A 27,032-nucleotide genomic window follows, 5' to 3' on the forward strand; every position below is an offset into this window, starting at 1 on the left:
CCAAAACAGAACAAAAAAGCCCTGCAAAATCAAGTGGTCCTTAGTTAAGGTAAATCTCTAAATGTACCTTTTTTCAACCACAAATTTTCAATCACTATTTCAAAATATGCAACTGTGAGTGAGAATGAACTCTGTGAAGTACACCTACAAAATGTTTCTGACTGACCCCTCAAACATCAAGACCTACCTCTGGAGAAAATACCGACTTCCCCATCAATTCACACATGTATGCATATTCCATGTTAGTCAGGCCTGCTCCATATTCTGTGTGGGGGTCAGCCTCAAGGGGTAAAAACAAATTCCACAATCCCTCTGATTTGGCTCTATCCTGGAAGTAAGAAAAGCAGGAAATAAAAACTCATGCTTATAGCAGAAATAGTTTTAAACAGTTGGTTTATTCCAACTCTAAACAGAGAATCCTGCTGATAGATTGATAGGCTTGAAAACTGGGAACCAGTCAGGTGCAATTCAAATGTCCTCACAACTTGGCTGGTAACCTGCATGCCTATATTCACCAAATCTGTATTATAAGCAGCCCATAAAGAAGTCCCGTTTCCAACTATAATATAACTTTGCTCTGCACTGTCACCTCGGTGCTTAAAATTATCAAGTAATAGCATTTAGCATTGAGAACTTCAAGTCTACATTGCTTTCAGATTTCTAAAATGACAAGCGAGAACATGACATACTAAAAATGTGGGTGTCTCTCACCTTGAGTTGCTCAATAATAGGATGTGGATTCCATTTATTAGAGGATGACTGATGTGCAAACAGCTCTCGCTCAACCGGATACACGTACTTTGTAATCATCTCATTGACTTCTTTGTACATGGACTGGGCACGCCCGGAGAGCGCGGACACAGATATGGCAAGAACGCCTGCAATTGGACAAACATTGTGGCCATGATAAAGTTTCATTTATACCTCAACATTAAATACAATCCTAGAAAAAAGACAGAAAGTTAGAGGGCCTGATGCTTGATTTTTCCCTTTGAGAAATATCCTGCTAGGATTAACAAAATACCAGGCCCTGTAGCTTTTTTGACGTGTATTTCATGTCACTGCAGTCAGCATGCAGTTAGCAACAAGTTTGGAATTTCACATCCCCTAAAAAAGACTTGCAAGAAAACAAATTTGCATGATGTTCCAAAAGAGGGCTTTAGACCATTTAAAATGTTGGGTGAATACATGGCTGACCAGTCAAATTCCATTAAGCTTGATGATGAGTGTCATTCAAAAGTCAGCCATCTTGAATTGAAAGTGAGGTTATCCTGATAAACAACTCTGGGTATTTAATCCTGTGAAGATGATGCAACAGAATCGTATGGAATAATCTAACTGGGCTCTGAAAAACAACAGACCTCATGCAGTTGGTACTCGGTACTAGTTCCTTTAACATGGCAAGGGACCATTGAAAAACCTGAAGCGCAATCTCTCTATTCTACTGTTGAGAAAATGCAATCCTGCCTTTCGTTTTTACTCACAATAAAAAAGAAACATTTCTCATGTTTTGACTGGTTGAATAGCTCCGTGACCAGCGATACATGTAGGTCTATTTTCAGTGAAATGTAAATGTATTTGCACAACATCTGTCGACCTTTTCCAAACTCGCATTTGATCGACAGATTTTGTTTGCGCACTGTGATTGGTCAAAGCGTTGTTGCAAACTCTTGGAGGTGCACTATTGTGAAATGCACGTATATTAAAGTGTTGAATTCCACTGCCCATTCTCAAAGGTATAAAAATGAGAAACCTGCAGGTGTAGTGATGTTCCAAGTTTCTAAATACTGTCGTACTATTAATGTTCTTCTAGATCATTTCAGTGATTTCCAGTATGCCGGTCTGCTGTCTTTATCTCAAACCTTATTCCCTCAGTGCTCTCAACTTACCTGGTGCTTGTGTGGAATAGCCCCTCGTGTGTGATGTCCATGTACAAAAGCTCCTCTTGGATGGGGCTGACCCATTACTTCTCGGGGGTGTTCCTGATGGGTTCGATGATGAGGGTGACTTTGTGAAGGACCACCCTAAATTGGCCATCTGTTCTGCTAAGAGCCCAACCTTCTGGGCATCTTTGGAGCTGGCTTGCCCTTCAGGGGAAAATTATGAAAGAAAGGCTCTGAGCAATATTAAACTTTTAACGGAATGAAAGTATTTGGAACATCTTAGGAACGCTGTTACAAGGCCCAGTTCCGATTTCGGACACCCCCGCCATGCATATACGGCCTACGTTTCCGATGCCAGGAACCCTGGCGCCCAGTAATTAATAAACCGTCACGTTGTGTAATAACGTCCACTCACTTGTTCAAAAAGCTAGAGTAAGATGATCGAACTGGAACCAACCTGAAGTGCTTATTTCAAGTGGCTTAATTAATTGTAATGTAAAAACGGAACATTCTGAATCCATAAACTGGGATTGGGAGAAAGAAGAACAAAAAGAACCCTAATTCCATGAAAAGTTCACAGCCAGCATGATGCCAGGAAGTGTTCTATTTACCAATGTTGTAGTTGAGGACTTTTTTTTCGAGTACAGAGTACTGCCGAGTACTTAAATTTCCAAGTACCTGAAATTCTGAGTACTTTACCAGCCGAGTACAAGAAGTAATTTTCAACTACGAGTACTTTAAGTCTGGGTAAATAGTCAAATTTGTTTAAAATGTTTAAATGAATATGAACAATGGATCTACAAACTTTTTTGCAACTGATTGTTTTATTAAATTTGCCATATCATTCCAGAATCAGTAGTATGTTTAGGTAAAGTTGTAGATTATATTTAGTTCCAAAACTGTGTACGTGTAATAAATTTAGACTTCTTGACAAAACACAGGAAGTACAACATTTAAATGGCAAGAGACAGATCATCAGTTCTGATGCACCAACAACAGCAAAAGCTTTGACTCAGAGGTAAAATGTAAAAGCATCAAGAAGAAGCAAATGCCACTGATGCATGGCCCAATTTCACACAGCTGCTGAAGTGCAAAATTTGCTGAAGTGCCAAAAAGCTTTGCTCAAAGACACAGGTTATCAGCTAAACCGCTGTGTGATTGTCATGCCAACCAAAAAAACCAAAAACATGTAAATAACATGGAGTTGTGATTGGTGATCTGTGCTTAAACGTGGCCATGTACAATGTACTGTACTCCGGGTAGTGATGCATTATGCAAGCATAACGCTTAAATGTGGATGGGTGAAGTCTGGTTTCAAGACTTCATATTCCTTTGCCCGTGTTTTTCTATATTCTAGATTCTATATCAGATCCGGGAACCAGACCAGCTACAACTAAATTGAGTGTTACTAGTCTTGGACCCAAGATGCCTTTCGCGTTGCTGCAATCCATTATTGCATGCAGTGCGTGGTGTACGTGTACTTTACAAGGCGACACACAGTGACAGTGCCCCTTCCAGCCGCTATATCTGATGATGGTTCATGTTGCGGAATAAACAGGAAGGTCTTAGAACCAAGACTAGGAATACACCGGTGTTTTGCGTTCGTAATTGGCTAAGACGGCGACCTTGTGTTTGTCAAACCGTACCAAATATCTGTCTGTGAGGATGGATACCGTTGTATTTCAATGGCCTTGACAGGATTTAAAGGATTTTTATCAAGCACTGTTAATTGAGTACGAGTACCTTGATGCTTGAGTGCAAGTTTATTCCGAGTATTTTGCAGCCCGAGTACAAGGACTGTTGTTCGAGTACCAGTACTTGGAAATTCAAGTACAAGTAATAAACGAGTACTCTGAAAACGGTGCTCAAGTAGTACCTGAGTATGAGTACTGAGAACGAGTGCTACAACACTGCCGTTTACAAGATGGCTGCCAATATCTCTCTGCCTTTAGTACAAGTCTTAATCGTTCACAGACTACATTCCCTTTAGGACATAATTTGCCACTAGGTCAACGGCAGTTGCAGAGTTCTTACCTTGTTGAGATCTCCTGTAGACCCCCTGAAGGATGGCAGCTGCACGGAAGAATGAGAAGGCCAAGTAGAAGTCCAGGTTCTTAATGGGGGGGATACCCCTCCGCTGGCAGTACTGGGTGACAAACTCCTCCATGGTGGGGATTCCCAGTTCAGTGACGTCCAAACCGTGAAAACCTAGAGGCCCAGGATGGAAGGTCAAATGGATATTACCGTGAAGGGATGGGATTTTTGGCACAGCTGACAATCCTCATAGCAAGGTTGAAGTCAAGTACTTTCCCTGAACTTTGTTCACAACCAAATATTGAGCTATTAAGTTGCTAGATGGCACACAGTGAGGCCAGCAAATGTGTGGGCCAAAGTGAATGGACAAAGTCGTTTACATTCCTAGATACAAAGTATGTTTGATTAAGTTTCATCAGAATGAGAACAAATCAGCCAGTTTTCCCATGGGTGTTTGATAAAGTTTCATCAGAATGAGCACAAATCAGCCAAGTTTTCCATGGGTGCTTGATGAAGTTTCATCAGAATGAGCACAAGTCAGCCAGGTTTTCCCACGGGTGCTTGATGAAGTTTCATCAGAATGAGCACAAATCAGCCAGGTTTTCCATGGGTGCTTGATGAAGTTTCATCAAAATGTGCTTACATCAAGTCTTCCCATGAGTGCTAGGTGCACTCCAGTATTGTAGTAAATAAGCTGTCTTTCTTCTGGCTATGTTTCTAAGCCTGTGGTATAATTTTAATCAATATTTATCAAAATGTCCAACACCAAATTATAAGCAAAGCGACCCCCATCCTCACCATTACAATCAAAACATACATGGTACTGTAACCACCTACCTAACCACACTAACCCCCATAACTACACCACTAATTTCCATCTTCACCATCATCAGCAACATCATCACCACCTGCAACACTATCAGTACCTTTGAGAAGGGGGAACTTTGGTGAGAGATAGTAAGGCATGCAGCAGTAAGCTAGGTCCGACAGCGGGTCCCCGATGGTGGACAGCTCCCAGTCCAGCACACTGATCACCTCCGATTTGTTGGGATGAAGAATGAGATTATCCAACCTGGACAAGAGCCAATCAGAAATCCTTGTCAAAATGACAACTGACCGTGTTCTGGGCCTAATTTCTGGGAGCTGCTAAATCTCAGTTGGGAACTTTAAGCTCTAAACACTTCATTAGGGTCTGGTTTAAGCCTGTGACAGATTTCCAGATTACCAAATATGACCAGTCTGGTATGCCATTTCCAATTGTATAGTTTCATTACACGGTACTGCTACATATTCCTACACCACCTATTTGAGTAGGGGCCACAAAAATTCAAGTGACAGTTTAATGATCAATATTTACATGAATGGGAAATGTTTGTGCTTAGGAATGAGGAGACATTGAACAATATGACAGATTCTAATGAGAAGCACACTCACAAAGCTCCCCCCCCCCCGAGAAATGATGGAAGTGTTGTGAGGGCTTTTGATCACAACCAACATGACAGAGCACTAATATGCCTACTTGATAAAAATGGCAGCATCCAAAACTGGCTTTGAGAGTTATAGCTATGTCTATTGTCAACCTGTGGTCATGTATTTGCTATCAGCAAAGCCCTAGATCTAGTCCTGAATGCAAGATTCAGATGTGACCATAGACGGTACTGCGCTAATGGGGGGGAGGGGGCTGTGGAGGTGAAAGGACAACGTCTTGTTCGTTCTGGTATATACTGCAAATCTTATTGGCTCAATTCATCATGCCGTACGCTGGAGTTGGGGATTTGGGAAGATTTATAGCCTCAGATCCACTTTGTCCAACCCACCTGAAGTCGCCGTGGACCACAGAGACCATTTCCGTCTCAGGCAAATGCTGTGGCAGCCAGTCCATCAGTTTAGTCATGCTGGGAATGTCATGAGTTTCACTGGCTTTGTACTGCTTGCTCCAAACTGCGATCTGGCGGGACACATACTTCCCTGTTCACAAAGGAAAACTGTTTGAGATTAATTGAAACAACAAAGACCATATGACCGAGAAAACTATCACCTGTCTGACTCTGCATCTTTATGACGTTGTGCCAAGACTGGGTATTCTGACAATAAAACCAAAGATCACGGCCACAGGCAACGATGTCTATCTCAGAAACAATACTAAAGGCTGTTTTATAACCTTGTTTCTAGACCTAGGTTTCAGTCTTCAAAGGTGGCAACATTGGATGTTGCTCCAGCTGAGATTTGATTGGTAACTGTTGCATGTAGGAAATAAAACGTGGCTGTGAGTCTGTTACCCTGCTTGCCGAAGCCCTCCAGGCCAGCTTGCTTTATATCCACGCTGTGGATACGACACAGGGCGTCACACATTGCACTGTACACCTCCCGCCGCTCCGAGGGCTGCATGCTGGGCAGGCTAGGTTCCTTGTAGATGCGACCTTTGACCAGGTCCATAAGATAGAAGGGCGTCCCCACGATACTGGGGGAGGGTGGGGGAATATAACGCAAAGGCTCATTTGCAAGTTATTCTACTCTTCAGTTTTAGAAAGACGCCTTCCCGAAGCTTCCAAAATTCTCCATTATGCTAGAAACATACTTTTCAAGTGGCACTAAGCCCCGTATCAAGTAACATGGTTTGGCTGTTTGTTCTTAAATATTTAAAAATCTTCTTAAACCTTCTGGAGGATTTTAAGGGAACTGAAAAGTTATTGGTGTTGGGGGTTTCAAAGGTGAAATCACTTCAAGGGCACTAGGATATATCCCTCCATGCATCTTGAGGAATGTGGAAAATTTAATTACTTGCAAAATTTTTGTATTTAAAAATGAAATCACCCTCTTTTGGTGAGGGGATGCAAAACCTAAATCGAAATGTAGTCCCAATTGCTTGAATAATTACTCAGAATAACAATATGTCCCGAAAACATCTGCTGAAAAATTCTAAAAGGACCCAGAAGTTTAACTAGGACAAAGAATACTTCATCTTTCATTTGATACAATCAGAAAAAATAGACTAAACCCAATCATGATGTCAAGTGCAATACACATGACAAGAACATGACAAGAGCTAAAAAATGGTAAACCGCTTTTCCCTGGTACCCACCTGTCATCCTCACAGAGTGCCAGGAGGTCGGGAACTGGTACCCCAGCACCCCCAAGTGCCTTCATGACCTGGTGCTCTCTCTCGACGGCGTGGGCCGAGGGGAGAAGTTTACCCGGCGGCTTCTTGCGCAGTACCATGTCCCTGCCTGCGTAACCGACGTAGTATGTGGGGTTGGATTGGCCATGTTTGAACTGACGGATGTTGAGGGCGCTGTCATCACTGGTCCTAATTACACAGAAATCTAAACGTCTAATTTTTCATATTCAATTCTTAATTAATACTCCTCTGGCAATTGGATGAGACAACCCATGAAAGTCTTTTGACTTATTTCCAATCAGGTCCCTTCGTAAAAAAGACATAAAATGCAATAAGCCTATTGCAAGTTAAATTTGAATAAAACTTGGTACACCAAGTTCTTTAAATTCACATGAACATAACAATTTGAATTTGCCATACTAAAGACACTGTTGCTATAACTTGCAATTCGCGGCAACCTTTTGCATAATTACGTAACATATGCCTTACGCCCGTAACAGTTTTAATGGATAAGATGGGCACAAAGGAACCAGTCCATTCCAGAGATGGTGGTCACTATGCAAAAGCTTGCCCTGAATCACAAGGTATAACAACAGTGTCTTTAGTCTGGGGATTTCAAATTGTTATGTTTATGTGCATTCAGACAACTCAGTGGATACCAGATTTTATTCAACTCGCAAAAGGCTTATTGACTTGCGAAGATTATCAAGAAATGTTTGGTTTCAGAAGGTGGGAAGAAAACCCCAGACAAGTAGAAAATTCACAGGATCAGGTAGGAACTGGAAACCCAATCCACACACACACCTAAGTGGGATTTGAATCATGGGTGCAGAGCTGAGGGGGGTAACCACTGCACCAACCTAATTCCCTTTGTTGTTTTGTGGACTATTTGTGCAGAAAAGATGACAATGCTATAACCTGACTACCCCAAAAATTGACTATACTCTGACAACTCGATTTGCAGCATGTTGGTGGATTCTTACACTGGGTTTGATGTTCTAGTTTATAGAAAGAATGCACCATTGGGCAACTGCAGCAATTTCATGAGGGTTGTTTGCAGATGAATCCTGGTGAAAATAAATGAGGGGCCAGGAAGAATACTAACACAGCGTCATGTAAATCCTCCAATTTCAATATGGGAGTTACAATTGAGGAAAGTGCTTTTCCAGTCCTAGTAAAATAATTATGTGTCACCTGAAGAGCTCAGTTGATGGGACTGTACTTTTAAATGGCATCTAGTACATGGTTTATGCTAAATGAGAAATCCAGATGAATTTCAGTCAGATTTACCCTATATTGATTGAGTTGAGGTATGCTCGGAGTGAGTCTGTGGGTAGCTCAAGGCCTTTACGGACTGCTGTTGTGCCTTCCACGAAACAGTGCACAGGAAAGCCGAGTGTCTTGGCAAGTTCAGAAAGTGCTTGCTGTGTGTCATCAACCTGTTGAGAATGTCCAGCAGATCAAAATAAGAACCTGACAGATAAACCTGAGTGAAATTAATATCCAACTTGAGGTAGCGTATAGCAGGGTGTCGCCCTCATCAAGGTATACATGACATTTGAAGTATATTGCTAAATAAAATGGACAGGTTATACAGGCCTCCGCAAGATGAGTCCAAAGCTGGTACCTCATTGGGGTATATGAGAGGGGGGTTTACTCTCTAGGAAGACGAATTTCTCACCTGAATACTATCAATCCCCATCTTCCTAGCCCCCTTCACATTCTCTTTAAGATCATCCAGGAAGACGGTCTTTTCTGGCTTCTCCTTGAGTTCATCAAGGCAAAGCTGATAGATGGCGGGGTCAGGCTTGGCCATGCCCGCTCGGCAGGACTCAACCACCTGTTGGACAAACAATTCATGAGATACGATTTCTGTGCGTGTACATGTATGAATAAGGCTGCTGTGTACGATATGCCTACAGCGTCATACTCAAGGACCCTTAAGACCATCACATGACTCATGTCTGAACTCAAGTCACAAGCAGTTCAAATGATCTGTGGAAAACAAGTAAAACCAATTGAGAAAGCAGGAATACTGAAGAAACAAGACAATGCCTCAGTAATTTCTAAAGTAATTGTCACATTAGTCTGTAATCAAAGAGTTAGTGATGTCGTAATGAAGCATCGCTCTGTGGTCTCACCGCATCAAATAGGTCCTTGTCCACTGGAAAGAGGGAAGTCACTGACCCCTCGTGCTTCCAGTTGTTGGTCAGTATGGCCGTCTTGAGCCCCTCGGCCCGGATGCATCGGATGGCGTCCACCATCTCGGGGATGGGTTCGGCTGCGTGGGCCTCATAATAGGTCAGAAGCCCTGATGTGTCCACGTCATAACCCAGCTGTTAACAGACAAACACACGTCACAGGTTTTTCCTTGTCACAAATGCGGAAACCTTTTTCAACAAATTGGGTTACAAGAATTTGCTGAAGAATTTGGCTCATTCGGGAACAGAACAGGAGAATGTACAGGCTAGTCCAAGCTACATTACTGGTGTAAAATGGAATATCACAACATTGAAAATGAAATCTTCCTCCTCACAAACTACACTAAGGGTAAATTATTACATGTATGGAATGCCTTTTAAAGTCTTTCAACTTAACAAAATATCAAGAGGAGTACATTCTTTTATGTCGACTTATGCAAATTTGCACGATCATTAAGTGGAAGGACTGGAGACTGTTCCAACCGTGCAATAAAAGCAGACCTTCCATATATTTTGTCACCGTCAGCAAAACTAATGCTTTGTCTTGTACATTCCCACAAAAAAGAGCTTGGACTTGTTTGAAAACAGATCATTTTACTGAGGGTGATGAACAGCCTATTAAATAACACATTGAACAGGCTGAATATTGACGCAAGCCAAGAATAGGCCCTCCACTATAAAACTGGAAACACTTGACATCCCATGCTCAGGTGTGCATATTAGGTTTGTGAAAAAGTTTGTGAACATCAGGCCTCGACAGTAATTTTTTTTAACCACTTGTCCATCGGGCAAGTAACTCTGAAAAATTTACTTGCCCGAGGTAAGATTTTACTTGCCCAAACCCTGGTTTAGTTACTCATTGCTTCCCGGGACAGTAGATTCCTTCTTTGGCACAATACGAAATAAATATACATCACCCCCAACTATTGCATGTGTGCGGGGAGTGCGCAGGACTCTAATGCATCATTCATACAATTTGGGCAATGGCTATTTCTTAACCACTGGACGATTTTGCCTGGTGTCACATATGCAAAAAGTACACACCCAAAGTACCAGGCAAAAGTCACTGATGTTGAAGTCACAGCCAGATGTAAAACGGTCTTTGAGCTTTCGAAAGCTCCGCTGCGCCACACGTGCAAAAACCAATGAGGTTTGGTACCCAGACACAATGCAGTTTGTGGTACATGCATTTTCCCTTGTGTGGAAAGGTGCCCGGCTAAATGTACAGCATGCTTAATACAAACAAGTGTAAACGTACGTAATAATGCAAATAATCATACAGTTTACCACTTTTGATAAGCTTTTGTAAGGGGGGAAAAACAACTCAAAGGTAACTTTACTGACTGTTATTCTTGGCAACTAAAAACAGACACTTTTATTTCAAGAAAAAAGTACCAGTCCATCGGGCAATTTGTCCTTAATATTTACTTGCCAGAAAGAAGAAATTGCTTGTCCCGGGCAATCGGACAACTGTTAATGTCGAGGCCTGGTGCACATTTAGCTGAAAATCCTCACATATTCCATGCCATATATTTGTGAAGCAATGGATACAAGCAATCACTAGCCTCACAAAGGGGATACTTAAAGCATCGTTCCTTGCCACCTGTGCTCTGGTCTCATCCTCGATCTGGACTTGGAGTTCTAAGGAAACCCACAGCTTTGCACTGTTTGACTAATTTATCTAAACCCATGGAATACTCCCTCTAGAATATGATGCCTTGGAAGCCTGGCGAGCGGTTGCACATGCATTGTCTTTCTCTGCCTCTTGAGCACTGACAAAATGGCACCATTCCGAAGTGTATCCATGGAATGACCGCAGGGGCCAAAAAACATTCTGGGGTATAACTAAGCCCTCTTCCCACCCTATCATGACTACCTGCCGAGAGCACTCCTTGCTGAACTCTGCGTCAAACTCATCCGCTGTGATCTCTCCTCGATTGAGCCTCGTCCATGCCCCTGATTGGCCAGTCCTTCGGATCACCTCCAGGATGGTGTGAGCAGGAAGACTCTTTGCACCTCAAAATCTGTAGAGTCCACAATTTTCAAAAAGAACCAAACATTTCAGAATTACAAAATCTGATTGGCTGATGATGAACATAAATATAGTCCAGACTGGGACCCAATAATAAATGTACGCAAAAACACCTCTGGATTACCCCCAACTACTCCAACTATTCTTCTACAAACTAAGCATGTCCTCTATTGACTCAGGTTGCAAAAATGCACAGGGGCTTCAAATGCACCAGTCTGTGGGACAAGGGTAGGATTCCAGGGTAAAGAGGCATCAGCATTACTTAGTTATAGCTGAGGAAAACAAATACAAAGAAGCTAGACAGGAAATGGATGAGACCACTAGTTGGCAATTTCACTTGACACATGTGTTATTACATAAGCCAACAACTGTCCTTAATGTAGGGCTTATACAGTAAGGTCAAATAAGCAAAGTGCAGTTTATCCCCAGCTTTTTCTAAACAGAATTGGAACAAAACCAAACAAAGAACAGACAAGAAATCTTTCTTTTTTTTATTTGGGTTAAGTAAAAGAAAAAAGGAAAGAAAAAAGTTTCTGAAAAGAAAGTTATCATGCTTACAAAAAGCCCCCCAAAACGAAATGTCAAGTTTCAGGAGTCTGGCAAATTGACCCAATCTACACGATCTATAACACCAGAATGTTACCTTTGAAGATTGGCCCTGGTTTTGCGATGAGAACACCTCCCAGGTCGAATATAACCGCCCGTTTCTGAGCAACGACTGCGGACGTTCTGAGACCTCTGCACAACTCCCGCAGGACTGCAGACCTCGGTGCCTGGCGGCATGGGACTTATCCGGACGAAGACAGGCATGACAGAGAAGGCGGCAAGCTGCGGCAGCTTTGAGAAGCCTCATTTTGCTGACTTCGACTTCAGCTAATTTACTGAAGACTGGCAACGCTAATAATCGCCTACTTCTCCTGGCCTAGGACAAAAACAACACAGCCAACTATATTTGATGTATTTATGTACTTACAAGTACTTGATGTAAACTCCATGCCTTTAGAAGAGGTTTTACCCATAGTTCATGAAAACAATAAACTTGTTACAACTCCATTTTGTTCTGGTATGAATGTTAGTACGTAAGCAACTTAATCGTTTGAGAAATTCAACTGCACCAAAACCTCCGCTAAGTAATATAGAGGGTGTCAAAACCAAATCTTACTTTTTCTTAGTGTCACTTGACACATCTTTAAAACTTAGGTCCTTGTAAAATGAAACGACAAAGAAAAGAGCTACGTATTAGCGGCCAGTTTAGTGTTCCAGCTGTGGATTTGTGGATTTAAAACTTACCAAATATCTCGGTGGCAGCATGCAGTTGCAGGTGCGCCGCGGCGGTTTGTCGCAGACCCAGCGGAACTAAAACCTTACATTTTAATCATGGAGGTAGATTTCAATGCATAAAATAAATACAAAAATTTCCAACATTTGGGTTCTTATATTATCACGTAGACGTAAGTGAAATAACTATGGCGCAAATTCACAATCACTGGGAACCTCAGTTTGGGAAATTTAACCATATGTAGCTGACATACCCAGGCCCAGAGAAGGAAAATAAGAAAACTCAGCACGAATTTTACAAGATGAAAAATAAAATGGCAGAAATACCACTCAACAACTACGTTCACAAAACTGGGAGGCAGCAAGGAAAAAAACATAAACAGTTTCGTCAAATCCCATCCTCTACTCAATTAAGGCAGTTGGAAGTAGTACAGTTTCCCATCAACCGATAAGGATTGGAATGCGTTGCCTGCAAAATTTCTTGCACTTCACTGGAGACATTTAAAGATGGGTTAGCTATAAGTTTTATAAAAAATAACACGTTTGGACGATCCACGCAATGCACAGGCTGGTGCATTTATCAGATCCACAACCATACCCCAGCAGTGGTTTAAGAATGTCCGAGGTAAGTGCGGTGCCACCCTTGTCTGTCTATGGCTAGGGATACCAAAGTGCAATAGCAGCTTATACTGTAACTAAGCCATAGCCAGAAACTCTGCAATGAACTTTGGCCAGGGTGGTGATGAGGGCTTAACGTAGGATAGTACTATACATGCGTTTCGAAAAGATGGCAGAGGAAGTCGAGAGTTTGGAGAAGCTTTTGGAGGAGCATTTGCCTGCCGACAAATTGGCTGAGGCACGGCGAATCATCTATGGCCAAGACGGGAAAAACTCCAGGTATTTAGTGTCATTCATAGAGCACGCGTCACCAAAGTTTTGCTTTAGGCCTAACCTTTATTAGTACATGTACTTTAATAACAGACCTAGTTACTCGGATCGGAGGCGGACCAAGTTGTTACGTGATCTGACTCTGATCCGATGCCGAGTAACTTGGACCATAGCGAGGACGTGACTTGGTGCTTGTCATACAATGTACGATCTCCTTTCTTACTTTGGGGAGGGCCTGTAATTAATAAACATAAAAGCTGTATGCTGTAACCGTTCATACCGCCAACAGGCAACATGGCAAATGGACCGTGTCATGATAATGGGGAGTTTGCAGTTTCCTAAATCAATTAATTTTAAAGGGCCTGTTTGTTTCACATGGATCTGGATTTTGGTCAGTGATCCAAACGCTGGTTTGCACCATGTGTTTAGTGGGTTTTGGTGTTCGTAAACCAATGACCATGATGACGGATCAGTGATCATGATCAAGATCCATGTGAAACAAACACGGTCGAAAAGTACTAGTTGCATCATTATGACAGGTGTACGGGCCATAGATTAAACTGAAAGGAATTGAAGGAAGTGTTCCAAAATTTACTTAAATACCCCCACCAGAATTGGTCAGTAACACCAACATTTTTGAAAATAACTACCCAGTTGTGTTTGGAATTATATAAATGCTTGGCACAGTCTGTCAAATTACAGATTTATTTCAGTAAAATGGGTGGGGGAAAAGCAGAAAGTAGGCCTACCCGTGAACACTTTGAGTCACCACAGAAAACCTGAACTTTCTTTCCGTGTATTTCATGAAGATTTTCAGATGACGGTCTTGACATTGAAGGTTGTACCAAGCATTTGTAGAATTCTAAATACAAGTGGATGGTTGCTTTTAGAAGATTTTGCTGTTCAAAACCGATTTTGGTGGGGGTATTAAAGTAAAATCTGTCAGTTCTAAATTCATTAAAACTTCATTATGAAGATCCCCTGTTCATTTCAGAATCATAACATTTCTTTTTCAGACCCCTGGATTTACCAGAGGCGGCCAGTGCCCTAGGAAAAGAGCGTAATTTTGAATTGGTGGGGTATTCCATCGCCGCCAAGCCTGAGCAGTTACGCCCTCCTCGCATCGTTCGTATTGGTCTTGTCCAAAACAAGATTGTTTTGCCTACCACTGCACCTGTCAAAGACCAGGTTATGAGCATTTTTTTCTCATGTCATACTGTAAACTAACCCAAGACTAGGACAAGTCTACTGGACTACCTTCGTATCTTTTGTCTGTATACACCCATAGGCAAACAATCCTAGCTTCAGTTACGTTTTTTTTTCCATGTCAGAAGAGCCCTTTTATTTCATGCATTTTCCATCCCTTGTCCTCATCTGCCTCTGTATTTCCTTGAATTAAGTTAAGTTCCTTTGATGTTTGATTTTATTTTCTTACTTTTAGATGGCACATCTTGTTTTCTTACGCCTGTATTTTCTCTGATGAGGTCAAATAAATAGAAATACACGTAATTGTAAGAGTCCTTTAAACTACATTGGTTTGGGAATGGATTTGCAGCTTTTGTATCATTTCCCCCCGGCAGGTGGCTGCCCTGCACAGCCGCATTGAGGAGATAGCTGAAGCTGCTGGTCTGTGTGGTGTCAATGTCATCTGCTTCCAGGAAGCATGGAGTAAGTAGGAAGACAAAGAAAATAAAGAGGCTGTGTATTGTATTGTATTGTAGCTATGATTTGACATCACAAAAGTAATGTGGCATTTTACGTTTTCTTCAAGTATGAACTTGGCATGAGATGATTGTGGTTGAACATGCACTTCATTCGGGACAATAGAAAAAGTTGCGAAACATCACTGTCACTAACAAACACACCATCACCACTTCTGCAGTGTTGTACGTTCAGGTGTATTCCTCTCAAGTGTGTACATCAGTTGTGCTCATTCAGTTGAAAATTGGTAGTACAAATTCAGCATTGCTATTATGTAGGAACTAGTGCACTTGAACCATACCCAGGCTGCTGTTCTTTTGACCTGGGGTTGGGCTTGTCATCTCTTCCATGAGCTGAGTGAGTAGGCCTATGTGTACATGCATTTTCATTTGCGCGAGGCATTTCTGCTTACCGCGCACTCTGCATAGCCGCCTCAGCTGTGAGTGAGGTATACAGCCCAATCAGTAGATCTGTAGAGCGTCCATTAGCAAATGCCCAAAGAAATTTCAATGTGGCAAATGAGGATCTCGCCTGCTACAGATATGCCGTTTGCCTTCTGTACCCGAGAGAAAACCCCATGGTGTGAGTTTGCCGAGTCGGCCGAGGATGGACAGACCACCAAGTTTTGTCAAGAGGTAGGGAAAAGCACGCGGAGCCTAAATTCTTTACACCTTTCAACTTACATCTAACAAAAGTGGGAGAACAATCAAAGATGAAAAATTTCTTTAAATGGTGCCAACGGATTGGCTAATGACATTATGAGGACAAAAAGCATTCACATACATGTCTGTGCATACATTAAATTATCTATTCTGTGACTTTCCAAAATTCTAACGATTTAACACAATTCAAAAGAGTCGTAGAAGAGGAAGACAGAATTTCACTTTGGTTAATACAAGATGTAAAGAAATATAGATCTTGAGTACTTTAAAAAAAAAATGGACAAGAAATCAAGTCCCCCTTAAAAAAAAAAAATTATCCAGAATGAAAAATCCAACACGGTGCCAAATGCAAATTATTGTGGTGGGCAGTCTGACAGAAAATCCAACTAATTCCAGATGGCAAGTGGAGACTTGGATTAACACGTCCCGGCGTGAAGGGGTTAACAGATGATGTTCATCCTTGTTTGGGATCTTTTATAATTGCTTGTACAATTTTTGCATTCTTCAATCAGCTAGCAAAGCGCCACAACATGGTGGTACTATCACCCATACTGGAGAGAGACGGTATCCATGGAGATGTCCTCTGGAACACTACAGGTATGAAAATACTTTCTATGTCAACTTTGATTTCGTTTAACCCTCCTATTTCTCGGCTTTGATTTAGTCTTGATGTAACTCTACAGATCCTTGTAGCAGTGGGTGAAAACTCACCTGAGCTATTGCTATTCTTAAATGCTGTAGGGGTTTTATCTAAGTGGGGTTCCGTCAGTGTTGCAGAAGAACCCATCATAAGCCTCTTTGGAAGTCCTTTCACAAGTCCAATCACAGATCCGTTCACAAGACCAGTCATAAGTATCAGGGTGAACAGTGACGAACAAATGTTTATTTCTAATGACGGGTTCAGCCCTAACATCGAGGTATTTTCATAACGCTGTTTGCTCAGTGTTCAAATATACATGAACGTCGATGTAAGGGCAAAACCCATTGTTTGAAATGAACACCTCGACTCGTAGTACATTTTGAGACGAAGAAGTGCGTTTTTCACAGGTTCAGTTGAACAGCTTGTGACTCAATTTTCTGTATTAAAGACTGGATGACGAGTGACGGGCTCAACTGCAACGCTGGTTCCCATACTGCATACCCCTCTTAGGGATAGGAAGTGACTAGATACTAACCCGTGAAACCTGGTCTGCTATTTTTCTCAAGACTCTTAGAGGGTTCATGCTTGGACTCTGTTTCTGCATCAATTGAAAAAGGAAATCCCAAACACAATGATAAAATTGGAAAATGAATAGCATAAATGGGTCGGATTCGAGCCAGGGACTATGGATCTGTAGTTCAAATCACTACCAACTAAGCTATCGAAGCGAGGTAATGGTTCCGTTTTTGAAATGTCTTAAATGGTGTATATTAAGTCGCTTCCTTAGGGATAGGTTTCAGCCAACCCAGATGAAGCTCTTCGTTCAAGCCTATTCGGCTTGCAAGTTTTGTGTAACAATTCCTAGGTAGAAACTATATATACACATTATTACCCCCGATGGGACAGATTATACTAATCCCCGGAAGCTTCCCATTGTCTTTGGTAGTCGTGATCTCAAACAGTGGAGCAGTGATGGGAAAATCACGCAAAAATCACATTCCTAGGATCGGAGACTTCAATGAGGTAATTTGGGCTTAGTGAACTTCATTTGCATTTAACAAAGCACCGTAATTTTATTAATGAGAAAAATTAAACTATGTTGAAAAGTTTTTCACTGGTGATGAAATAGTTTTGGCTTGGTCTGAGTAAACACTTCTCCTCTGTCGTCATGTGCCTGATAGCAGGGCAGTCAGCCAGGTTGGGTTTTTTTTTTCACACAGCTCACAATGCAACAAAGGATTTAGTTACGTCCTCCAGCCTGGCAACAGACAATTATTTGGCGTGTGAATGTAATAGTGAAAGAGCTTGAATAGTTCTAAAGGAAATGACCACGACCCCTTTCAAGAAGACGAAACTCTACTTGACGAGTTCTTAGTTAGGCTTTAATAGAGATCCGTCTATGTACGCACAAATACTTGTGGCTAAGTGGACTATCAATAACCCATCATTTTAATGGTCTTTCTCTTCTCGGTCGTCAGTGATGTTCTCCAGTAATTTTTCCTTGGAGAAAAAAAGTTACTCCCAAAAATTCCATGCCTTTTGTAGCAGGTTATTTAGCAACTTACCGTTCCTCAGTTTACCTTAACCTTCTGCTTTCTGCTGTTCTAGTCCACTTACTATATGGAAGGCAACACGGGACACAGAGTGTTTGACACACAGTTTGGTGAGTATGACTCTAAGCCCCCAAACTCTGTGCATGAACCAAAGAATGGAAGGCAAGGTTAGGCCTTGCCCAGATGAGCATTGTTAGTGGCACCGGCTACTTTCTGTAACATGCTGTTAGCAGAAACACTGAAGTCATAGCCACATAGCCAAGTGTCCAATATAGATTTGGCATTAAGAACCATGTGGACTGGCAACCTGTTACCTAACTGTTCTTGGGTAACGTTTGAAAGTGCATCTGGGTAGGACAAAGATAGAATAAGTCAATTTTCTGTCGCTTTATAAGCATCAAATCAGTATAGCCATTATACCGAGACTTAATGACAAACACCACTTTAGAACTGGTGGCCAGCCCAATATACTGCATTTTATTTTTTATTTATTTATTTATTTCATTTCTCGGGAAACACAGGTAAACAAGATAGACAGTAAAATATAAATGTACATGATGGAACAAAGGACAAGACTCAACCAGTCCCTGATGGATAGCCCCCCCCCCAAAAAAAGATTCCTGTCTAGGGGCTCTGCATGTATAACCTCAAGGGGAACATAACTTCGTAACCTCTCGCCCCTAGCTACCCAGACTCCTAGCTAGTCCATGGGGTCACATTCCACCGACTGGCCACCTCCCTCATTATGTAGCAACTTTCCACTGAATAATATATTATTGTCTCTGCACTTCTGTCTGCTTCAGCTTATCTCTATATAGGCACTGAGCATAATGGAAAGTTTGTCTGGCCTCAAAGTGAAACTTACATTCACTATATCAATTAATCTAGCACTACAATTTACTCAAACCTACCTAATCGATATACATGAAAATAATCAATTCTTTGTAATGAGAATCGTGAATTTTCCCCAGAAACTTTGCAGTCAAAACCCACATTTCCCTGGCAGTGCAAAGTATAATTCGTGACTTTCCATGAACAAATAGCGTATTTGCGAGACAAAATATCATGTCCGATCTATGCAAAAGCTATTTAAAATATTACATTCAATATTACAATCGCAAAACAAAATCAATCATGTCAGTCAGTAATAACATTTCATCAATTAATTTCATTCAATTATCAGTCAATTTATAACTTGGGAAGAGAATAATAAAATTGGACTAATTCAGTCAACATATTAACAGAAATAAAGTTTCTGGAAACTATATCTAAAAGAAAGAAATCAGCTCATGCCTGTATTGAGGATGTCCTAATTGGACATCAGACATCCATTGGCAAAAATCATTGGCAAAACATATGAAAGTAATCAGGCACAGTCACAGGCGCTCCCTGCTGTCTTTGGTCTATTCCACTTTTTATGGGGGGTGTTTTCTATAGAAATTTCCCTCTAGAGGGGCTTCAGAAACCAATCCATCCATTGCATATATACAACTTGCCTCTGATCAGAAGCCAGTCATGATGTTGGAGATTATGCTGCTGTGCCAGTTCGCAACCCAAGTGATATCATCATGCTTTAAGAGTCGTTGGAGTGTCCAATTACAGGATTCATTTTCTGGGAGCCCCTACCAACCGGGCATTTAAACAGGTTGCTTGGCTGGGAGCAGACCTCTGAACCAATTGAAAACTAACTCAAAACCCAGTTGTTGTTTTTCCATCCAATACAACAATTTTGCTCTTGTAGGTCGCATAGGTGTCAACATCTGCTACGGTCGTCATCATCCTCTGAACTGGTTCTTGTACAGTCTGAATGGTGCTGAGATTGTGTTCAACCCGTCAGCTACTGTTGGAGCACTGAGGTAATGGATTAGGACTTACAGTTGGATGACAGGTGTGTAGGTTATAGGACATACAGTTGGATGACAGGTGTGTAGGTTATAGGACATACAGTTGGATGACAGGTGTGTAGGTTATAGGACATACAGTTGGATGACAGGTGTGTAGGTTACGGATTCAAACCTGGTGCAAAATGTGGCCTTTGTCATGAGTCCAGGCTGCGTTTGCATGTGAGTTGCTCTTGATGCATAGGGGTGCAGCAAAATATTGCTTGCGCGTTACTCTCGGATTGCATTGCGTGCATCAAGAAAGGTAACCTTTCTGCCATCTTGAAATAACTGCATGACGCTCTCACTTACCTGTGGATCAGATGCCTGATTTTCATGCACTCAGATGTATACTCGCTTCAGTATGAGTAACACACTCGAATGCAGCCTGGAACAGATGTTCTTTAAAACAAAATAAGATCTCTGAAGAATTTCTTGTACGAACAAAACATGAAGTTGTTCCACTTGTTTATTCAACAGTGAGCCAATGTGGCCCTTGGAGGCACGTACCGCGGCCATCGCCAATACTTACTTCACTGCCGCTATCAACAGAGTGGGCACGGTGAGTTGTCTGTCGCAAGGCTTTGCTGATGAACCTGAGTGGCATTTTGAGATGTTACTGGATCTTAGTATATGTGACTCGCGCTGAAAAAAGGCACATTATACTGCAAAAATTAAAAATGAGTTATTTCTTTCAGGAGATTTGACATTTTTTTCATATAATTAGTTTGATGGAATTCAATTTAAACCAACTAAGAAAATAGGCTTTGAAACAGTCAAGTTTAATAGAGACTTAGGCTTGGAAGACTCACTGAAAATCTCCTTAGTAACCAACTTGTTCCTTTTGAGCATTTTTGTTCATAAAACCTGAAACTTAAGAGATTAAGAAAGTTGCTTTTCACAAAAAGTAAAACCTGAAATTCCACAAGACGTTTTACCCTCTCAACTGTGAGCGAGCCATCGTGCAGATAGGCAAAGCGTGACTAATGTCACCTTCTGGAGCGGGCCACAGGGCCAGGACTTCCTCAAAGTTTCCGCAGCGCTTCAAATTGCGACGTTTGGAGAATCCGTTGGAGAGAAAAATGAAGCAATGTGAGAGTTTGTTGAAGAGTAAATCGAAACTGGAGGTACTGCTGTCCGAGAAATTTGTCATAAAATGGGATGAAAATTGAGCGCATGCATCAGTGCTGCAGGCAAGTCAAGCAGTGGAGTGTATCTTTCGCCCACTCAACAATCTTTTCCCACCCCAAAGATTATAGCCTCAGGTGCTCATATGAATCTGGTGGTACTAATTGCAGCGGACAACCATCTCGTCATGTGCACATGAGCATGTACTCAATTTGCGTGTTTTAACTTGCCGTGGGCTAAATGCAAACTTTGGAAGGGGAGCGCCACGTTTTAATGCAGTCAAAATTTTCTTGAGGAAGGTCAGAGCAGTATATGGAGAGAGGGACAGATATTTGAGTGGGAGAGTGCACCCTTGTAAACATATTGAGCGTGTATCTATGTAGGTAATGTCCAATTACCAAGGGCAAAACCCGTTATATAAATGTCCAATTGTCCAACTTCAATCTGCCTTTTGCATCTTACACAACCACATGTTGCAGCCGTAGTCAGGGTGGGGGGGGTTATACTGTACTATTACCCATCTTGAGAAGTGGAATTGGGATGGGTAGCAGTTGTAATCAGGTTCATGTGTGCAAGTTGGTGATGATTGGGCACTTTTTTCATTCTGCATTTTTTCTTTATGCAGGAAATTTTTGAAAATGAATTCACCTCTGGAGATGGAAAGAAAGGTGAATTTAGCATTTCTTTGACAGAATTCTCTCTTATAGAGTCCATTAATGGTTCGTGTAAAATTTCCACCAACACAACTAACAAAATACCTATGAAGCCATAGTTGAGAAAAACATTTCATGTTCCTCCCATGGCATTGCTTTGTTTCTAATGAAAAAAAAGTTGTTGTTCAAGCGGACTTGTGTGGAAATAATGAACTTGTGTTCAGAAATTAGTTTGTATTGTTTCGGACAGAGAGGTCAAACTGCAATGTTTATATGTGGACCAAGTAGACCGATCTAGTAAGCCCCGCCCAGCACGTGGGCACTTACCAAGTGCTCTTCTCCAATGTCACACTACAGGTGCCAGCCATGCGCATCAAATGCAAGTGCATGCATGTCGGGGTGCAGTGCACGCATGTTAGGTGTATATCACAGCTATGACTTGTCAGATCGGTCTGTCTGGTTCCACTTTGCTGGTTGGAAAGTATATTTTGAAGTGTGTCTTACGCAAATGACACTGAGGCCATGTCCGAAACGGGCTTCCAGAGCTACGGCTAGGTCTATTGTCTACGCGTTTCCACATATTTCCAATGGAGCGAAGACCTAGACGTAGCCCTAGACAAGAGATTTGGATGCAACCTGAGTAATCCTGCTGTACATACATGTATATAAAACCATGGGAGAAATTTGTACAATGTATTGATTTAATCAGTACACTTTCCATACCTGTCCTGTGCTCACAAGACAAATTACAGAGTTAATTGAGTACTTACCCAATTACTTTTAACATTCCCATTCATAACAGCTCACAAGGATTTTGGTTCATTCTATGGCTCCAGTTACGTAGCCGCACCCGACGGAAGCCGGACAAAGGTGAGGAATCGCTTCACAGACCTCGACGGTTTTGATTGTATTCTCACTTGCAAAGCTTTGATGACTTTGGAAGAGTTGACCTGTGACCTGACTTGACTTGGGGGGAGGGAGGGAATGACCAGCAACTTGGTTACAGCACTGCCCCCCATGAAGGTGATGAACCAGAACAAACCGATGCCTTGGATTCCATTAGGCTGTGACTTGACTTGAGACTAAGCCACCGGTCTTGAAGACACGTAAAGACTTGCGAGGACGGACTCAACTACAGCACTGATTGAAATTGTCTGTGCTAATCTTTCTGGGACTGTGTCGTACAAGAGATGGCCTGCTAGTCTTGAAGATGTAAAGACTTGCGTGGACGGACTCAACGACAGCACTGATTGAAATTGTCTGTGCTAATCTTTCTGGGACTGTGTCGTACAAGAGATGGCCTGCTAGTCTTGAAGATGTAAAGACTTGCGTGGACGGACCCAACGACAGCACTGATTGAAATTGAATGTGTAACCACACTGTGCTAATCTTTCAGGGACTGTCTCGTACAAGGGATGGTCTGCTAGTCGCTGAGGTTGATCTCAACTTGGTACGCCAAATCAGAGACCGATGGAGCTTCCAGGTAAATGAACAATTTCATTAATACATTTTTGTTTTATCAGGCATATTTCTGTACCAGGAACCTCATAAGTTTGATCTCATTAATTGGGAAAAACCTGAAAAATTTGGAAGATATTAGGACAGATTTGACCCAAATTGGGAAACTTATGCTCGGTCTCAGAGAATCAGAAACATGCCCATATTTCATCTGCTTATTATTTTTTTTTTGTAATTTTATTGAGGCGATTGTTCATATGACTTTGAATGAATATGAATACATCATTAATACATTATTGATGACTTTTCTTTGCATAGTGATCGTCAATATTTATATTTTGCAAGGAGGATTTTGCGTTCACAGAGTTGTCAACAACCTGGGTGTTTTTCATCATGGTCTAGATGCTTGGGTGAGGAGGACTCTAAACCAGTTAATTTAACGCTAACAAGATTCTGCGTCTTTTTTAAAACAGATGACTGGTCGCTATGACATGTATGCCAAGGAACTGGCCGAGGCGGTGTCAGAAGACTTCAAGCCTAACATTATTAAAGAGTAGAAGCTCACTGTAGGGCTGTAGTCACGCCCATCTCGAGTCCATCACAGGTCATCTAAGGCCTGTCTGTTTCACACGGATCTGAATGTTGATCAATGATCCCATCACTGGTTCACTCCATCCATTAAGCGGATTCTGGTGTCGGTAAACCAACCTTGTGTGAAACAAACAGGCCTCTAGTCTCAAGCCAAGTCACAAGCTATTCAATTTAACTTTATCCTTCCCCCCTCCCCGGGGTTACCAGTGGGTACCTTCGAGGGCAAATATGGTGGTTGTGTGTGATTAGCCAGTTGCATCTGAAATAGCTATATCAAGATGTATCTGCCCCAAGTGGTACCAAGAGAGGGTGCATTTTCCCAGCAGTGGAGGTTCCTTTGGTGGGAACGGCTTTTGGCATTGCTGATCAACAAAATGGAACACGCCCCACCAACACAACTCTTTTCAACTGATGCAGGGGTGTGTCTGCTCAATGGAGATACGCCCCATGGATATGTGCACATACTTGTGATTGGTCTTGTATCTGGACTTGTGAAATGGCTTGTGAAAGGAGTTGTGATGGACTGGGCCACAGCACCGGCTCACCGTGGCAGGTGCAGGAATGAACATCAAGTTGCCTCGTGCTAAATGTGAACTTTTTTTTTCAGTTAAAGTGTATTACACCTTTAATTCATATTACTGGTCACAGGTAATTTTGCCGTTTTGAAGGAATAAAGGTTATTATTTTTTTTAATTGGCACTGCACAGCTCTTTTCATGTGTAGATAAGTGGTCTTTTTCTTTTCTCCTTGACTGATATTGAAAATGTTGTCCCCAAAAGGTGTTTTTGTAATGCACAAAAATAAGGTAAAGGTCCAAATACACGCCAATGTTCCCTTTTTGAAGTAACAATGATATCAAAGCATTTATGAAGTACACAGTACCTAAAAGTATTTGTTAAATTTAAAGGCACTTATAAATAATCATTATTCCTGCTTATTGGGCTCTCAACATCTGAACATTCCTGAAACCTCAGCTCCCTGGGGAGTACACCAGCCCAATGCCGCCATATCAGGTGTACACGGCTAAACATAATAGCCATATTAGCTCTCACATGTACCCATTTACCCCTGGGTGGTGAGAGGTAGGTTGGGGTAGAGTGTCTTGCCTAAGGCCTCGGCATGTAACCACCTGCCAGGATTTGAACCCCTCGACCCCTGTAATCAGGACCTACAGAGCCCAATTGCTGGGCCATATTCTCACTGAATGAATCAAGTAGTGAATGAATATGATGCTTCAGATGCCATAGTGTGCTTCCAAACTTTAAATGTTTTGGGTTATTTTACCTATGCACCTGCTATAATCAATTCTGAAATAATGTTCTTACCTGATCTAGTCTTACTTTACCCTTGTAGAGTTATAGACTTGTTCGAGCATGACAGTATTAAGATCTATTATATTTGTCAGATATATTTACTTATCAAAGCGCTGCTTAAGATTGAATAGATTGATCGATTTTCCATCAATAAACCTTTTGGGTTTTAAAATTCTTGAATGCGGTCCTTGTAATTTTGGAACTTTTGTTTGCTACTCTCTGAAATTGTCTTCTTTTGTGATCCTATGGAGTAGATACAAAAATGTGACTTTTCTGCGTGGGTAATGCAAGATGTTATCAACGAATCGGCGGTACTGCCACAGTCACATTAGTTGTTTTTGTTTTTCCAGATATTGTAGATATTTGTTTTTCAGGGATATTATTTTTGTTTACTCAATTTGCACATTCTTTCCCCTTGAACAAATTTGTTATTATGAGCTGTTTGACAGGCCCAAGGGACTATGACTGGCCATTTGGCCTCGTATTTCTTGCATGGATGCGACGAGCGAGGGTACATCTCTTATCCCAACATCAAATTTGCTCGTTGAATTTGTTGCGCCCATTTCATGTTCCCCCCGTTGGTCAGCCCTCGGCAATGATGCGCTATATCGGCCGACCGTTTGCCAGCAGCGATAAGAAGGGCTGTACTTTGCGACTTTTTGGCTAGCTGTGTTTACAATTATATCTGACCAACCTAGAGTTTGCATCGCGCAATGCAGCCTGGAAGCTATTACAACCTATGAATAAAATGCATCGCAATACAAACCCGCCTTTGATAATGTATGCAGCGTTCGGCAGAGCCAATCGACAGAGCAGGGAAATAACTTGAGGCTGTTTAGTGTGATGTAAATCTTTTTCTCATCGAGTGGATGGACTGTGTTTGATCAGCAGATCGACTACTTTTTCAATCCTACACGCTCTTCAATTCGTTTTCAGTACGATGATGCGTTGTCATCATCCATGAGATATGACCATCTCAAAAGTAGGGCCTTAATCGAAATACATATTGAACTTCAACTACGGCAACGACCCGGTCAGTGCGTTAGTTGACGAAGACAAATGGCTGCATGTCTCACTCACTTAATAATTGTTGACTGACGATATTCAATTTGCTCCAAAACTTATTTTCCACGCTTTGGTGTAGAAACTATTATTTTTGTGTTGTGTTTGTCGCAGTAAAACGTTGTTGCGGCCTGTAGTTGCATACTTGAACATGCTGAAAGATATCACTGATGTCCGCTGGGCGCGCGTAGAATACTTCTGCTACGCTCATCATCCGTTGGTCCGAAATGGCGCCCTCAAGTTATATGTCGGACACAAAATAGAAAATTGTGCCATTTCGTCCGTCTCCCAGCGCCCGATCCAGGGGGGGGGGGCTGATGGCTTTGCACTGTGATTGGCTACAGTCATTGTGCACAGCCTGTGACCGTGAGGTTATCACTTCCTGTTAGCGAAGCGTTGTTTGAAGTTTTTGGTTCGCCAACGGCTGGCCGGCAATGCTTTGGAACTAGCAAAGTGTCGGCTGTATGATAAAAAACAGGGCCTTGGTACAATCACAGTGTGGTATCACGTGTCTTTTGGCGATATATTTCAAATCATTGGTTATCTTGATCAATTTTGGATGAACGAATAAAGTGTAGTGGGAACATTTTCAGCAACGAGGAAGAAAAGAAAAGTAACGATTGGATAACCGCCGCTTGTGTAAAGCATTGATGAGCGAGCTCGCCCGCCTGGCCGGCAGAAATCTACCCACAATGCTCTGTGCGTCGTTAGCTGTGACCCTGTGTGACTATTTCCTTCACTAAAATATCTGTGCAAGGCCATCAGCCCTTCCTAGCGTTTGGACGCTGGCCGACGAGCGAATTTTGCCATTAACCACTATGTGGAGGTTAGTCTTATTCCGATCGTGCACAGGCATATAGCGCCTTTCATCATGCAGTCCCGTGACGTGATCTAGCCGATATTTCAAGAATGACGGATGGGTTTTCATAATGAAACTTCGGCACTCAGACAATCGTC

The 27,032-nt window shown here is 41.9% G+C and overlaps 2 protein-coding genes across 2 annotated transcripts in view; one reads left to right on the plus strand and one right to left on the minus strand.

The window, feature by feature from the left end:
* The window catches only part of acad10 (acyl-CoA dehydrogenase family member 10), a 67,373-nt gene extending 55,295 nt beyond the window's left edge, over nucleotides 1-12,078 (minus strand). The window contains exons 1-13 of the mRNA XM_087141223.1: nucleotides 11,967-12,078; nucleotides 11,113-11,252; nucleotides 9,177-9,371; nucleotides 8,717-8,875; nucleotides 8,326-8,474; nucleotides 7,000-7,224; nucleotides 6,197-6,378; nucleotides 5,735-5,885; nucleotides 4,844-4,989; nucleotides 3,918-4,091; nucleotides 1,890-2,087; nucleotides 712-878; nucleotides 188-328 (exon numbers count right to left, since the gene is read on the minus strand). Coding sequence (XP_086997349.1) covers nucleotides 188-328; nucleotides 712-878; nucleotides 1,890-2,087; nucleotides 3,918-4,091; nucleotides 4,844-4,989; nucleotides 5,735-5,885; nucleotides 6,197-6,378; nucleotides 7,000-7,224; nucleotides 8,326-8,474; nucleotides 8,717-8,875; nucleotides 9,177-9,371; nucleotides 11,113-11,252; nucleotides 11,967-12,078 — 2,139 coding nt within the window. The remainder of the gene's footprint in view (nucleotides 1-187; nucleotides 329-711; nucleotides 879-1,889; nucleotides 2,088-3,917; nucleotides 4,092-4,843; nucleotides 4,990-5,734; nucleotides 5,886-6,196; nucleotides 6,379-6,999; nucleotides 7,225-8,325; nucleotides 8,475-8,716; nucleotides 8,876-9,176; nucleotides 9,372-11,112; nucleotides 11,253-11,966) is intronic.
* A 1,191-nt stretch (nucleotides 12,079-13,269) lies between these two features.
* upb1 (beta-ureidopropionase 1) lies at nucleotides 13,270-25,193 on the plus strand. The gene is made up of 13 exons (XM_022230058.2): nucleotides 13,270-13,443; nucleotides 14,451-14,622; nucleotides 15,015-15,102; nucleotides 15,676-15,770; nucleotides 16,310-16,394; nucleotides 17,384-17,460; nucleotides 18,046-18,100; nucleotides 19,732-19,846; nucleotides 20,351-20,432; nucleotides 21,624-21,666; nucleotides 22,454-22,521; nucleotides 23,048-23,134; nucleotides 23,583-25,193. Exons 1-13 carry the CDS (start codon nucleotides 13,319-13,321, stop codon nucleotides 23,664-23,666), a joined length of 1,176 nt encoding a protein of 391 aa, XP_022085750.2. The 5' UTR covers nucleotides 13,270-13,318; the 3' UTR covers nucleotides 23,667-25,193.
* Nucleotides 25,194-27,032: the final 1,839 nt, after the last annotated feature.

This window comes from Acanthaster planci, linkage group LG09 (assembly GCF_054643075.1).
Source record: "Acanthaster planci isolate LZ-2023a linkage group LG09, COTS_SCS, whole genome shotgun sequence".
Taxonomy (NCBI): Eukaryota; Metazoa; Echinodermata; class Asteroidea; order Valvatida; family Acanthasteridae; genus Acanthaster; species Acanthaster planci.